Genomic DNA, 14,179 nt, shown 5'->3' with positions numbered 1-14,179 from the left:
TTCCTAAATCTAAGGGAAATAAGTTAAATATTTTCCATCTATTTTAGGTATCTATCACAAGTTAAAAGTATATTGATATGGGTATTTCTAATGCTTCCTATATCTATTCAAGATTAGTTCAATATTTTAGATATACTTTATGAATCTTCTTAAGAAGTATTCTAGAAAGTTTTCCTATCTTCTCGACTGTGTTCGAAAGATATATCTACACGATATAAGTTCTTCTATGTATTCGAAATTCAACTGAATTCCATATATTTTAAGCGAGCTCTACTGCTCTAGTTTGAGCTCTCGTTACCCCCCGCCCGCAGAGTTAATTCTAAAGTGTAGCAACTGTACTTCCTGAAATTCCTGATGCTTGGCTTTACAAAATATATATAAACGATTCGATACGATTCGGTTCGATGTCTAAGCCCTCGCTTGTTCCTACGACAGCTGTCGATCCGTTAGACGCGCGTTATATATGAAATATACCAACTATATAAATACATATGCATAAACAAAGTACGATTTATCGAGAATACCATTGTTAACTATATAAATACGTGTTAAAAACTATTCAACTAACCTGCTGCAAGGGTATTTCGTTAGTTAGATTAAGTGGAAGACAGAAACCCTTGTTCATGCTCTATACTACATACGATATAGACTCTATACGTCTATAGATATATATATATATATATATGTATATCTGCGATATTTTATGTTAATCAATGCTAGCCTAGGCTTATCATATCATATACAACTCGCAAACACATTCAGCTGATTGGGCATTTTGAGTATGTGTTGGGCGATGTATATAGTTGGATATATATAAATCGAATATGGGCACAAAATAGAACAACACAAAAGGTAATTGAAGGCAATCTAGATAGGGAAATGTAACATACCAAAAGAAAACAAGAAACAAAAAACGAAAATATAATAATAGATACACTTTATATATATATATATAACATATAACTAATCCGAAAGGAAATGAAATGAGCAGCAGCAGCTGGCTGAAGAGCACTCGCAAAGGAATATATATATATGCATAGATATGCCTATTATATATATATTAGAGTATAGCTTAAGGAATTGTCAGGGAACATATATGGTAACATCAAAGCCAGCTAAGTTAACAGAGCTTTTACAGAGTTGGACAGCAATAAATATGTGTGTATGTATGTAACAGAGATTTAACAGAGTTCAGCATAAGTACATCTATATATATATATATATAACTATCTATATATACATGTATAACAATAACTTATCCATGACTAGCTAACTATTTATGTAAATACACATATATATTCAGATAAAAATATTTATATATATTTTTTTTGTTGTTGGCTTTAGATGTTAACGGAATCACAATATTATCCAAAACATATTTGTGTATAACTTAAACGATTATGTCTTATCTCACATCAAATAAAACATATATAAAAAATTGTATTTTCCATAGTTCAAATAAATAAAATATCAAAAATAAAAAAAATCAATTTCAATTTTATGTTGATTTTTTGTTGTGGTTTTGGAACAACAAACATTTTCGTGCGAGTGAATATTATCATTTCAGGTTTATTTACATATTTGAATGCCGTTGATAAGTCGTCAAGCCGCTTTCGTTGGCCTTCCCGGACTCAAAGTCTAAGAATTATAGAATGAGTTTGCAAAATACATTCAAATAGACTCGTATTATTACTGTACACTTTGTTTACAAAATAAAATCAAAATCATAATCTTAGCCTTTAGTGAGGAAGTTTTCGCTGGCTTTCGTCATAGCCTACATTATATGCTTTTGTTTAGCTGAGCTTCTTATCAAATCGAAATTTGATAAGCGGCATTAAACGTACATGTAGGTAAATGTAAAAGCAAATAGATGGATTAGCGAACAGCGCAAGTCATGAAACTCGGGTGTTATTAGAGATCTGTAGGCCTTGACTCTGAGCTGTTAACTATGAAACTATAATAAAGTTGTGTGGACCTTAGCAGCATATATATGGAAGTTTCTTATAATATTCCACTTCACACATTTCCATAGAACTCAGATTTTAGTTAAGCTATAACTATGGAACTGCATAGACCTAAGTTGCCAATATATATAAATATATACATAAGCTTCTTATAATACACTATGTAGCACAATCTAACCCATTGAACTCAGCTTCTGTGAGAGCTAGAGCAACGAAGCTTTGTACAGTATTATTGACTTAAGTTGCCAGTATATATATATCTATACGTGATCTTTATAATACCCCATATATTATCATCTAACCCATTGAACTCAGCTTCTCTCTGAGCTAGACTTCCACAAATTTGTATATGTATAAGGTTATTTGTTATCTACACCCTTATATCTACACTTTATAATGCCCCATATAATTTCACTTCAGATATACTTAGAATATATGAATATATTCTATTAGAGCAGCTCTATTAGAGATGAGCAGGGAGTAAAGATAGATTATTGAGTTGTTTTTATTAAACAAACTAAAAAGTTGATTATTTACAAATTAAAATACTAGAAGAAGACAAATGAAGTTAGTTGTAGATTCATATGAGGGGACTAGCTGGATTATGGGCGTGGCTGCATGCGGACCTGAATGCCATTGCCGCTCTTCATGACCAGCTCGGCGAGTGGCAGTGGCTGATGATCGGCGACGGGCAGGAATTGATAGTGTCTCAGCAGCATGGAGAGCGAGCACTTCAGCTCCAGCATGGCAAACTTTTGACCTGCGAAGATAATGAAAGACGAATATAGAGAGGCGTGATACTGTAAAGGGGCTCGTCACTGACCTATGCAGTTGCGTGGTCCCGCACTGAAGCCGGCAAAGGCGAAAGGATGTAGTTGATTTTCGTTGAGATAGAATCGATCCGGATCAAAGCGTTCCGGATCGGGAAAGCTGTCCGGATCGCGATGCAGCATATAGATGAGGCAACTGACTGACGCTCCCTTGGGCACCGTCACCTGGCCCACCTGCAGATCCTCGAGCACTTCCCGTGAGAAAAACGGCACCGATGGATACAGACGCAGCGTCTCCTTGATAACAGCCTCCAAATATGGCATCGATTCCTTTTCCCGTCCCTCCAGCTCCACAGCCTCCTCGTAGACACGCTGCTGCACATCCGCGTGCTTCGACAGCAAACTGATGGCAAAGGCAATTGCCGAGCTGGTCGTGTCGTGGCCCTCGAACATGAACGTATCCACCTCCTCGCGTATGTCCACATCGCTCAGCTCCGAGCCGTTGCCCTCCAGCTGCGCCAGCAGCAGCATGTCCAGAAATGCCAGGCGCCGCTTGCTGCCCACATCGTTGTCCTCCTGCTGCTGCGCCGTCTCCTGCTCCGCTTTGGCCTGCTGCAGCTGCTTGCGTCGTATTTGGATCACGCGATTCGTCTCGCCATGTAGCACGCGCAATGCCGCATTACGCTTTTGGCCCGCGGCGGACAGATTGAAGAGAAAGTTGAAACGCTGCCAGAAGGAGAAGCTCTGATGATGCAGAATCCGGCAAATGCTAAAGAAGCGCATGAAATTCGATTAGCTGAGTCAAATGCTAAAGGTCAGATGATGTGAAGACTTTTGCTTTTGCAGTTGGGTAGGTAGTTGAGATACCCTGTACAATTTGAGCTAACGCAAAAAAACTGATCAACTGCATACTGAGTATGGCATATAGGGTATACGGAAATATGTGTTCAGTGCTTCAAGTCTCTGGCTTATGGATGGGCTAGAGCGACTCAGCTATGTCCATAAAATTATTTAATAATCAGGTGAAATTTTGTATAGATTTGTTACTAAGTAATGCATTCATATGTGTCTATATATGCATAATAATCATATTCATTGTTATCAAACAAATATGCACAAGCATATAGAGCTCAGTCTGGCCGGAATGCCAATTAGTCTATCAGCAATTATATACTTTGTACTCGGGTTGCATAATATTCATATTCAATTCATTTAAACAACTTTGCTCTCACGCTCCAATGGACCGACTGTGCCATATAGCCCTAGATCTATGTGTGATGCAGCAGCAAAACTTGATAGCTCAAGCTGTAAAAGAGTTTTTTTGCGACTTGACACGCCCACAAGAGAGCCTATAGAGGAGAGCTTAACAGTGGCTTTTTTGTTGTTTCTAGACGCAGATTTCCACATTACCAAATGCAGACGGACGGAGACCAGGATGAAAGATGAAAGAATAGCAAGAAGGGCAAACTAAAATATGCTCTTTTCACTTCAACAAATTCAACTGAAAAACTGTATCCTAAAGAGGCAAAGTACTTATTATCGAATATATTGAAGCTAACTGCGTTTTTTCTCTCAGTGTGTATGCTCGTTGACTCGCACTTACGTCTGCACGGCTCGCACATAGTCCGAATCGCTTTGCATTTGGGCGTTCTTCTTGATGCCCATCGCCGTCTCGCAGATGGCATCCAGGGCGAAGAGCGTGATGTATGGATAAATGTCGAAGGGCTTGCCATCGGCATGGTCACGCAAGCGGCTGACCAGAATGCGACAGTTCTCCTCCATGGGCTCCTTGAACTCGCTGAGTATGCGAAAATGGAAGGCAGGCGTGAGCAGCTTGCGTCTGCGATGCCACGACTCGCCGCTGTTCGTAAGCAGACCCTTGCCCAGCCAGGGCTCCACTAGCTGGTAGTTGCGCGACTTGCTCAGCAGCGTATTGTTGCCCAGCAGCTGTTTGATGTCGTCGGGCGTTGTGAAGAACACCATCAGATCTTTGCCGAACCAGATGCGAAAAACGGGGCCATGTTGCAAGCGCAGCTCCTTCAGCCAGTTGAGGATCTCTGCGTGAGTGCGAAAGATGAATCTGATTCTATCTGCTAAACGAATCGTCAATGGCTATCTATCTTACGGCCTTTCTTAACATTGGCTATCAGCTCGCCCACCGTGGGCCCAGGCAGTGTGCGCGAGAAGCGTTGTAGCTCCACGAACTTAAATATCTGCGGCAAATAGCGCATGAAAAGCGCCCACAAAGCAAATGCAAGCAACGTCCAGGTATTCATACTGGAAGCAACAAAATTAAACAAGAAAAAAAGTTTTGTCTTTCGCTTGTTCAGCAACGCGCAATAGGCAACCGTTCACTTCTCGCTAACTCGCTAAACTAAAATCACTTTAGACATGAGCGGCAGCTCGAAAGAATCGCCAACTGCGCACTATCAATGGTAGCGATCGTGAGCATGAAAGCTAGCTTACGACTATAATTTACTCGCAGAACAAGTAAGAAAGCTCTAGTCGGGGTGCCCGACTAGGAGATACCCTGATACCAGTCCTATCTGCGTTTTTTAATATTTTCCGTAGCTTGTATCGAGTATTCCAAAAACAAAAAAAACAAATAAAAATCGACAGTACGACACCAGGATTCGAACCCACAATGTGCTTTTGCAAATTGGCCAAACGTTATGTTTAATAACTTCTGTTCTACTAAATGGATTTTAATGAAATTGTCAGCATATGATCTACAAATCCTATTGGCCTGGCTGATATGCAAACGCTCTCACATAATGGCTCTATATGCAACTAAACTTAAATTTTAAGAATTTGGGGCTGGTATCCAAAATCCAACAAAAACCAAAATTGCATAAAACTCTAGCTTTTAAGACGTCCGAGATATAATTTATTAACTGCATTTCAATCATGTTTTTATTCGATAACAATTAAATGCGAATAGGTATCGAATATTTGAAACAAACTTGATAGTCTCTAGCTCTTATAGAAGCTGAGATCACACATAAAAACAGATGGACAGACAGACGGACAGGGCTCAATCGACTCGTCTTGTCGTCCTAATCAAGAATATATATACTTTATGGGGTCTGCCACGCCTCCGTCTGCCTGTTACATACATTTGCACAAAACCATTATACCCTGATTTCCCATTTTCAATAGGATCAGGGTATCAAAAGAATATGTAAATGTATCTGGAAGGTTGAATATGTTTTGTTTTATGTAGAACATAAAATATGCTGTAATAAGTATAAGGTTGAGATAAAAGATACAAATGTATCTGTGAGATACAAAGGTATCTTTGATATACAAATATATCTGTAAAATACAATATGATCTGTCGTAGGTAGAACATAAAATAAGGTGTAACCAGATAAAATATAGATAAAAGATAAAATGTATCTGTGAGATACAAAAGAGTGATAGAGTCTACAAAAATAGATCATAATAGGGCAGGGTTCTATATTTGGACTGAGTGAGTGTAGTGAATGCCGATCCCTCGTAGGTATAGAGTATCGTAGCAACTGTATAGCTATGCACATGATGACCATAATGAAAAGTTATCTGAAAGCAGAATACAAAAATAAATGCGTCGCGACTGACCTACATGAAAATTACACACACGTCTGGGTCAATGTGAATAGTTGCTCGGCTCTAGGCTCCGAGAATAGCTAGAATTAAAGTGTTCGAAGAGAACGAGCAAGAGAGTAAGTGAGAAACAGATGCACAGCTTCTGTTTAATCACAGCTGTCAAACTAGCTTAAATGGGCGTTGCTCAAACCTGGTTTCTTATCTGCTAAGAGCAAGCCCTCTTCTATTTTGTTTAATTTGGTGTTGTTGAACCGCAATGCTCTCATATTTGACAATAACCATTCCAAAGATCTTCTTGTTTTCTACTTTATTGCGTCGCAGCAAACACTTTGATAGTGCCTCATGAGCTATGTTCAGCTAGCTCGTCAGCCTTGGCAGTCAGCTTTTCAAGCAACAACTGACTTAAACTGATAAATGATTCAGTCAATTATCAAATCAGGCAATCAGACATTCTGTCAATCAATCAGTTAGTCAATCAATCAATCAGTCAGTACATCCATCATAAAGTCAATGAGTCAGTCAGTTAATGATTTAGGTAACCAAGCAATCAACTCTGTCAATCAATCAATCAGTCAGTCAATCAGTCACTCAATCAATCAGTAAAGTCAATTAATCAAGTCAGTCAATCAGACACTCTGTCAATCAATCAATCAATCAATCAAATCAGTCAGATAGTCAATAAGTTCTCTCTATAACTTAGTACTTTTACAGGGTATCTCCATTGTCTCACACAAATCTATTTGAGTTCACTACTAATGATGGCAATTTAATACAATTTATAATGAGCTAAGTTTACATTGATAAGAACTAGTGCAGCGATAAGAATTAATATACGTTTGGATTTTCGTTTGACCCATAAAGATGAGTTTATTTTGTATATGAGTAAATCCAGTCAAAAGCTTAGCATACTTTTAGGCTATACTTGTATAGTCGTAGCCAAGAATTGATAGCAGTCCCTTTAGGAAGTATTTTAAGTGGATTGGAACTAAATTGTTTTGAGGTTTTTATTGTGGAATATTTAAATATTTAATGAACTTTGATCTGCCAAAAGATTACAAGCTAAATAAAAAATCAGATTAAATTTAAATGAATTGAAATTGATACTAAGATACATTTTTGATCAACTGTCGAAAGACATGCTTACTCTATATCCCTAAGTCGCTGAGATGCCTACTCCGTTGGTCAACATTTCTTATAATCTTTCCGAAATTCGACTCAATCCCGAATTTAACAGCTTTCAAAGTACGTTCATTGAATATTTTATAAAAATCGTACTTTGGGAAATGCTTTAGCCCCACAGAAAGTGCGCACTTTGCAAACTTTGGCTCAACAAAAATGGGATCAAGGTCGTCTACCGATTTGGCACTGTCCACGACGATGGACAACACGTGTGACAGCTGTCAGCTGTCAGCTGTCTATAAACGGCTTGGGGGATGCCCAATGGAGGCAGTGGTCGCGATGGTCGCGCTGGTCGTTGCTGGATCCAACAGTTGCCCAATGTCCAATGCCCGAGTTCGAGCGTGGATTTCGCACTTGAACGTGTCTGCACGAACGTGTCGCCTGGTCGAGGTGGAGTCTAGAGTGGCCAATAAGTGTAATAAGTCCAACGCTTTGTGCGCTTGACATGCGTTTATTAATCGTGTTTAGTCAACTAGACCAAAAGTTGTCAAACAACTAAATATGTGCAAGTTAGCGACTGTTAGTTACCCTGTAAACGGGTCGTATACTTGATTATTAAATATTCGATAGATCCATCGATTATTATATTTGACTTTAAACTTTTTGGTACATTTGAATTTGTATATTTATTTGATACATTTGAATAGGTACACTTGAGATGGTGCATTTGTGGGGAATTTGAATTGCTACAATTCAAAAGGGACATTTCAGAAGGTACATTTGGTACAATTAATGCATTTATATGGTACAAGTATGTGCGCATTTATATTGTATATATAAATTGGTACATTAAGAAGGTACGTGTTTTGCTACATTTGGAAGGTGCATGTTTTGGTACCTTTAGAAGGTACATGTTTTGGTACATTTAGAAGGTACATGTTTTGGTACATTTAGAAGGTACGTGTTTTGGTACATTTAGAAGGTACATGCTTAGGAACATTTGGAAGGTACATGTTTTGGTACATTTAGAATGTACGTTTTGGTACATTTAGAAAGTACATGTTTAGGAGCATTTGGAAGGTACATGTTTTGGCACATTTATATGTTATGGTACATGATGGAAGGTACATGTTTTGTATTGTGTATTTGTAAGATACATGTATAGTTTAAAGCTTTGAGTTGCATGGTACGGTACAATTATATGGTACTTTTGCATGATATATTTATATATGATACATGATACATGGTGCGTATGGTACATGTTATACTTCTATACGTAGGGTACATTGCAGGTTATATAATAAGTACTGCACAGCCAATCATAAGATCACAGAATCTTAAAAAAGTCGTCATGCTTGCAATATTTTTATGACATCTTAAGATCAAGCGCTGAAAGTATTTGTTGAGTAGCTAAGCAAGATATACATTATGGTCACAGTTTAATGGCCAAGTCGACCCATCGACCCATTAACCGCTCCCCTTTGTACAGCCAACACCTTGGACTTCGCTTAGTTCAGCATTAAGTAGTAGGTATTTAATTTGTATATTTATATTTAAGTTGAAATGAATTATTTTTCGTTTTTAACAGCATGCTAAGTAGGTTAGATCTGAGAAATGTCGCATTTCAGCGCTGAGGCAGCAGTTAACCCCTCCCCTTAAAACAACACAACAACAAAAAATTGTTAAAATGAAATTTCAATGTGAATGCATCCAAAGCACATCAGCAGCAACAGCGACACCAGCAGCAGCAGCAACAACATCAACAAGGCGTCGCATTGGATCGCATCGTATTTTGACCTTGGCATACCAAAAACGCTGCACAGCGCACGCTCCACAAATGCAGCTGCTGCTCAGTTGGGGGCGGCAACAGGGGAGGTGGTGCAGCAGCTGAGCAGGCTAGAGGTCTATCAACATCTTGACGATTTGCATGCGGGCGCTGACAATAGCCAATCTGTAACCTATCAAAATAATCGAATAGCCATTTGACCCAAGCGAGTATCTGACGAGCCCATTTGATACCCTGTGAATACAGCAAGAGGGTCTATTGATTCCGCACGCATGTAGATAATAGCGTAAAGCTTTACAATCTTTAATCTCATTAGTTAGTCGCGCTGAGTTAACTAGGGTTAAGTATCTGTGTGTGGGTCTATCTCGCTCTATACCTATCTGAGGTTAAGACTTAACTTCTTCTTTCTTCTTCGAGCACAGGGTATCTTCTAGGCGCTCGCGGGCTTGCGTCGTTGGGCAAACCTGTTCCCCTAGCACTTAATGCTTTTCCAACTATTTCTGCACCATTTGGCTTATCAGACCTTTGAGTACCTGGCGTAAACATCAAGCCACTATAGCTACCTGATATATTTAGACATACATGTAGTTAAAGCCGCGTACTGTTTGATTAGGTTATGGGAACATGGGCGCAACTTCTGTCTACAAGTATATACAAAGACACACACACACACACATTTAACTGTTTTCCCTTAATTATAGTTAATCTGGGAAATCTGTGTAATGCATATGGAAAATTGTTATTCCAATTAGCTCGATTGTGCATTAATATGAAATATTAGTTTGTGTGAAAAAGAATTATCAAAATCTTTTATCAATCAATTGCAGCTTTTCTATAGAGAAACATATCTGAACGTCTTATAAATTTCCCTCAATAAAGTATCATCAGTAAAGTTTTCAGCTCTGTAGCTTCTAAGATCTTCGCTGTGTGTTGATCTTGGGCCAGTCCATCAATCAGTCAATCATATGGTTGATTAAAGTCACTAATATCTGAAGCTAACTCTTTCCCAGCAGTAGCTTATTCCATTAGCTTATTTATTGCATATTTAAACCTTTCAATTGTTTAATACAGTTTGTTCTTCGCACCCAGTTTTCTGATGCTCGTTCACCAGCTGAAAAGCGAGTCGATTGGCTTAGTTCACTTTTTGGAAGTCGTCTGTGCCTTCGTCTAACAAACTGTCTATAGAAACCTTATATGAAAAAAGCGAGTATTATACGGCCGGTTACGCCCGACGGCAACGTTCAGTCACTTCTCTGTCTTCGATGTTTCCTGAGTACTTAAATTTCATTTGCATTTGAAATACAGGTGGCCGCTGCCCTCTCTCGCCAGGCTTGTAATATTTGCCTAGTGCGACAATCCAATTGACGGCTCAACGTTTCGCCAAATAAGTTGGTTAAATATTTGAAGAGTCCCAAGCATGTTGGACAACTGAAGAGACGAGCCATTGACAGAGTTGGGGGAACAAATATTCAGCTTAGTTGGGTCAACAGATGCACGAGTGGGCATGACTTTGCACATTTCGATGGAGGCAGGGGGCGTGACCGGTCGGTCAAGCTCCATTGCGATTATTTTATCCGCAACAACGACATAGCATATAGTCTGAATCACATTTCGTGTCTAAAGTTCAATATCTGTGGAATATTTTATTTCGGGTAGATCTGTTGACACAAGACACGCCTCACTGCCGGCTCGTTTAGTTCCGGCCAAAGATAATGGATATCTCGACTGCCCCTTCAGTTGATAAACGCAAATATTAAGTAAGCTGAAGGACGCAGCATTTAGATTTTAGCTCGGGTGCTCAATTTGCAAACACTTTACACTGTGCAATAGGGAAACGTTTTCACTGTTCGATCTGCTTCGATCAGATCAGGGATTAGGGATCAGGGTACAAAGCTGATGGCCTATCTCTAGCTGAGACCAACATTCGATATGCATATCATAGCCAGAGCGAGTAAAAAGTGTCTAGTAAAAATCGTGGATCTATCAAATCTACTTAAATATATGCAAAAAGAGAGCTGAGTTATGTCAGCTTTGTAGCTGGCTCGAGCTCAAATGTTTTTATTATTTCAAGCAAACCCGTTTTGATCAAATTAAGTTTTAATTGGCTTAAGCTTTGGCTTATGGGAGGAAAGAAATTAAAATGCGAATTGACTCAGTCCCAGTTTTAATTGCTAAACATACAAATTTAGCTTCTTTCTACCAAATTTCTTAAGCAGACGTAAGATCAAATGGCAAATCTAACTGAGTGTTTCAATCGCTAAATATTATCGATAAGACGCAAAAGCTAATAAAAATAATAATAGGAAATTGTATTACGCTTGCTTGGTCACGCTATAGAGCTTTTAATTCTTACCAAAAGATTTTCCAGGAAATCGTATGGCAGTGCCTTCCTCATAATACCGAAAAAAATAAGCAATAAAAAATTGTAAAAATTAAAAGAATTATGCAAATGTCAATTTGTTGTTAACTTCAATTAAAAACAAAAAATTATTATAATAAAATTAGCTTTGAAACAACTTTCAAAAGCATTAAAAGCAAACACATCCTAAGGCAAATAATTGTCCATTTGCCGCTCAGATTATAATTAATTATCTCGTCAGAAGAGTTCGCTGATAATTTCTGGAAGTTTCAGCAAAAGACGAGCCTTTAAAGCTCAATGATCGGCTCAAAGGCCAGCCATAAGTAAAGAAACAAATAAAAGACCGGCCGAATAGCCGGTTAGAGGGCGATTGGCCAAAAACAAGAAAAACTGATGTAAGCTAAGAAAGGCGGTCGAGCACGACGATTGAATACCTCTGAAAAAGATTTCAATTGATGAAAGCGATAGAAAATTGTTTTTAGTGAATCTAAATGAATTATTATCGATAGCACTTAGCGATACTCGATTAGCATGGCTAAGCATGTCTCTTATACCCCATTAGGATTACTTGAAACTAGACAGCAAACAATTTAAAAATGTATGGTATTTTAATATAAACATTTTATTATTTATTTCTTTATTTTTTTCTCCGATTTTTTGCGCTTTGCAAATTGTAAACACAAATCTTTGTATTTTTGTTGGTGAGGCTACCTTGAACTTGGGCACGATGTAGAGCTACCGAGAGGGTAGGGGGCGATGGTTAGTACAGCGATGAGCATATGTTTAAGCCAACACACACTCGAGGCTTTAAATATGCGCACATAAATCGCTTTTATGGCATTCAAATGGATGTTGACTCGCGTTGTTGTTGCTGCGAATAGTTTACATTTGCTTGTTGTAGCTTTATCTATGGCATATTATAAACTTAGCTATGGCAGCGGACTGTACGCGGAGCTTCTACAATTGCCCTCACTTGTTTCCTTGTTCTTTTAGTGTCTGCAATTGTGAAGAACAACCCCCACAACAGCACCAACCACACAGATAATGCTAAAGACAAAAGACAACTAGGGAAATTGCCAAAAAGGTGACAAAGTAGCTGTTAATTGAACAGGTTCTGCAGCTACTTCTTGAATCCGCATGGTACAATCTATTTACCTAACAGCCACATCATCAGCCAAAAGATACTATAAAAGACTGTTCGATTCTGAGGTACTCTACTATGAAAAGGATAAAATATGAAATTTTGCTTGTTAGTTTCAGTTAGAATATTCCATAGAGCTTACTGTATGCGTAGTATAATAAAGTCAGATCAGATATTTAGGATTGAAAGCTTAAAGACAACTTATGTAGGGGTATCTAAGAGTCTGCTTTTTGTTTCAGAAGAAACCTAAACAAGTTTAGCATTCTTTGCGATGAATATTGATGACATTTCGAATTTTTACTGTTATAAACAGCTATACATAAATAGAGACACAAACAGCGATAGATAGAGAGAAAGTGGGTGAGCGAGTGAAAGAGAGAACTGGGCGTGGGCTTCATATGTTCCAGACTCTGACGTCAACTTATTATTTTATGCTGTTTATTATTCTTATTTCAAGCAACTATTCCAAACTGGCATTCTTTTCTTAATCTTTTTTACAGCGCCACCACTGGTAAGCTAATCGTCAGCTTTGAGCGTGCTTGCGTCACATTAGAGTATAAGAGTATAAGAGTATAAGAGTATAAGAGTATAAGAGTATAAGAGTATAAGAGTATAAGAGTATAAGAGTATAAGAGTATAAGAGTATAAGAGTATAAGAGTATAAGAGTATAAGAGTATAAGAGTATAAGAGTATAAGAGTATAAGAGTATAAGAGTATAAGAGTATAAGAGTATAAGAGTATAAGAGTATAAGAGTATAAGAGTATAAGAGTATAAGAGTATAAGAGTATAAGAGTATAAGAGTATAAGAGTATAAGAGTATAAGAGTATAAGAGTATAAGAGTATAAGAGTATAAGAGTATAAGAGTATAAGAGTATAAGAGTATAAGAGTATAAGAGTATAAGAGTATAAGAGTAAAGAGTATAAGAGTATAAGAGTATAAGAGTATAAGAGTATAAGAGTATAAGAGTATAAGAGTATAAGAGTATAAGAGTATAAGAGTATAAGAGTATAAGTGTATAAGAGTATAAGAGTATAAGAGTATAAGAGTATAAGAGTATAAGAGTATAAGAGTATAAGAGTATAAGAGTATAAGAGTATAAGAGTATAAGAGTATAACCTTAGCTTAGTATACCCCTTATATATAATTAAATTCGTCGAGGCGGAACATAGCTATGAAGATAACAAATTTAAAGTTCTGAATATTTTTTAAGAGCTGCTTTATTTTGTTTTTAGTTAGTTAGTTAATTGCGCAGCGCAAGTTAATTTTGTATTTGAATTTGAAGTGCGGATTTACTGCGAGTGAGGTATTATCGCAGTGACTTGTTAATTGAAGAAAGAGTCGAAATTAAGACAATGCCCAATTATGAATACATCTGGGTTAGAGTTGTGGCTGGCGTCTCGAGTCAGGAGGGGAGCGGACGCTTCATTGGAGTGAATTGGGTTGAAACA

The 14,179-nt window shown here is 37.8% G+C and overlaps 1 protein-coding gene across 1 annotated transcript; it reads right to left on the bottom strand.

The window, feature by feature from the left end:
* Positions 1–2,500: 2,500 nt before the first annotated feature.
* On the bottom strand, positions 2,501–5,123 carry LOC111598138 (probable cytochrome P450 4s3). The gene is made up of 4 exons (XM_023313200.2): positions 4,860–5,123; positions 4,338–4,791; positions 2,788–3,503; positions 2,501–2,724 (listed from the first exon to the last, which is right to left on the bottom strand). The coding sequence occupies exons 1-4, from the start codon at positions 5,008–5,010 to the stop codon at positions 2,567–2,569; spliced, it is 1,479 nt and encodes a 492-aa protein (XP_023168968.2). The 5' UTR covers positions 5,011–5,123; the 3' UTR covers positions 2,501–2,566.
* Between the last annotated feature and the right edge of the window lie 9,056 nt (positions 5,124–14,179).

Source organism: Drosophila hydei, unplaced genomic scaffold (genome assembly GCF_003285905.1).
Source record: "Drosophila hydei strain 15085-1641.00,03,60 unplaced genomic scaffold, DhydRS2 tig00000090-arrow-arrow-pilon, whole genome shotgun sequence".
Taxonomy (NCBI): Eukaryota; Metazoa; Arthropoda; class Insecta; order Diptera; family Drosophilidae; genus Drosophila; species Drosophila hydei.
This window is presented reverse-complemented; position numbering and strand designations above follow the sequence as displayed.

Coding starts and splice junctions, on each gene's coding strand:
- LOC111598138 (XM_023313200.2), bottom strand. CDS start 5,010: ATGAATACCTGGACGTTGCTTGCATTTGCTTTGTGGGCGCTTTTCATG. Junction 4,792..4,859: donor AGCCAATGTTAAGAAAGGCC/GTAAGATAGATA, acceptor GCACTCACGCAG/AGATCCTCAACTGGCTGAAG. Junction 2,725..2,787: donor GGGACCACGCAACTGCATAG/GTCAGTGACGAG, acceptor TTATCTTCGCAG/GTCAAAAGTTTGCCATGCTG.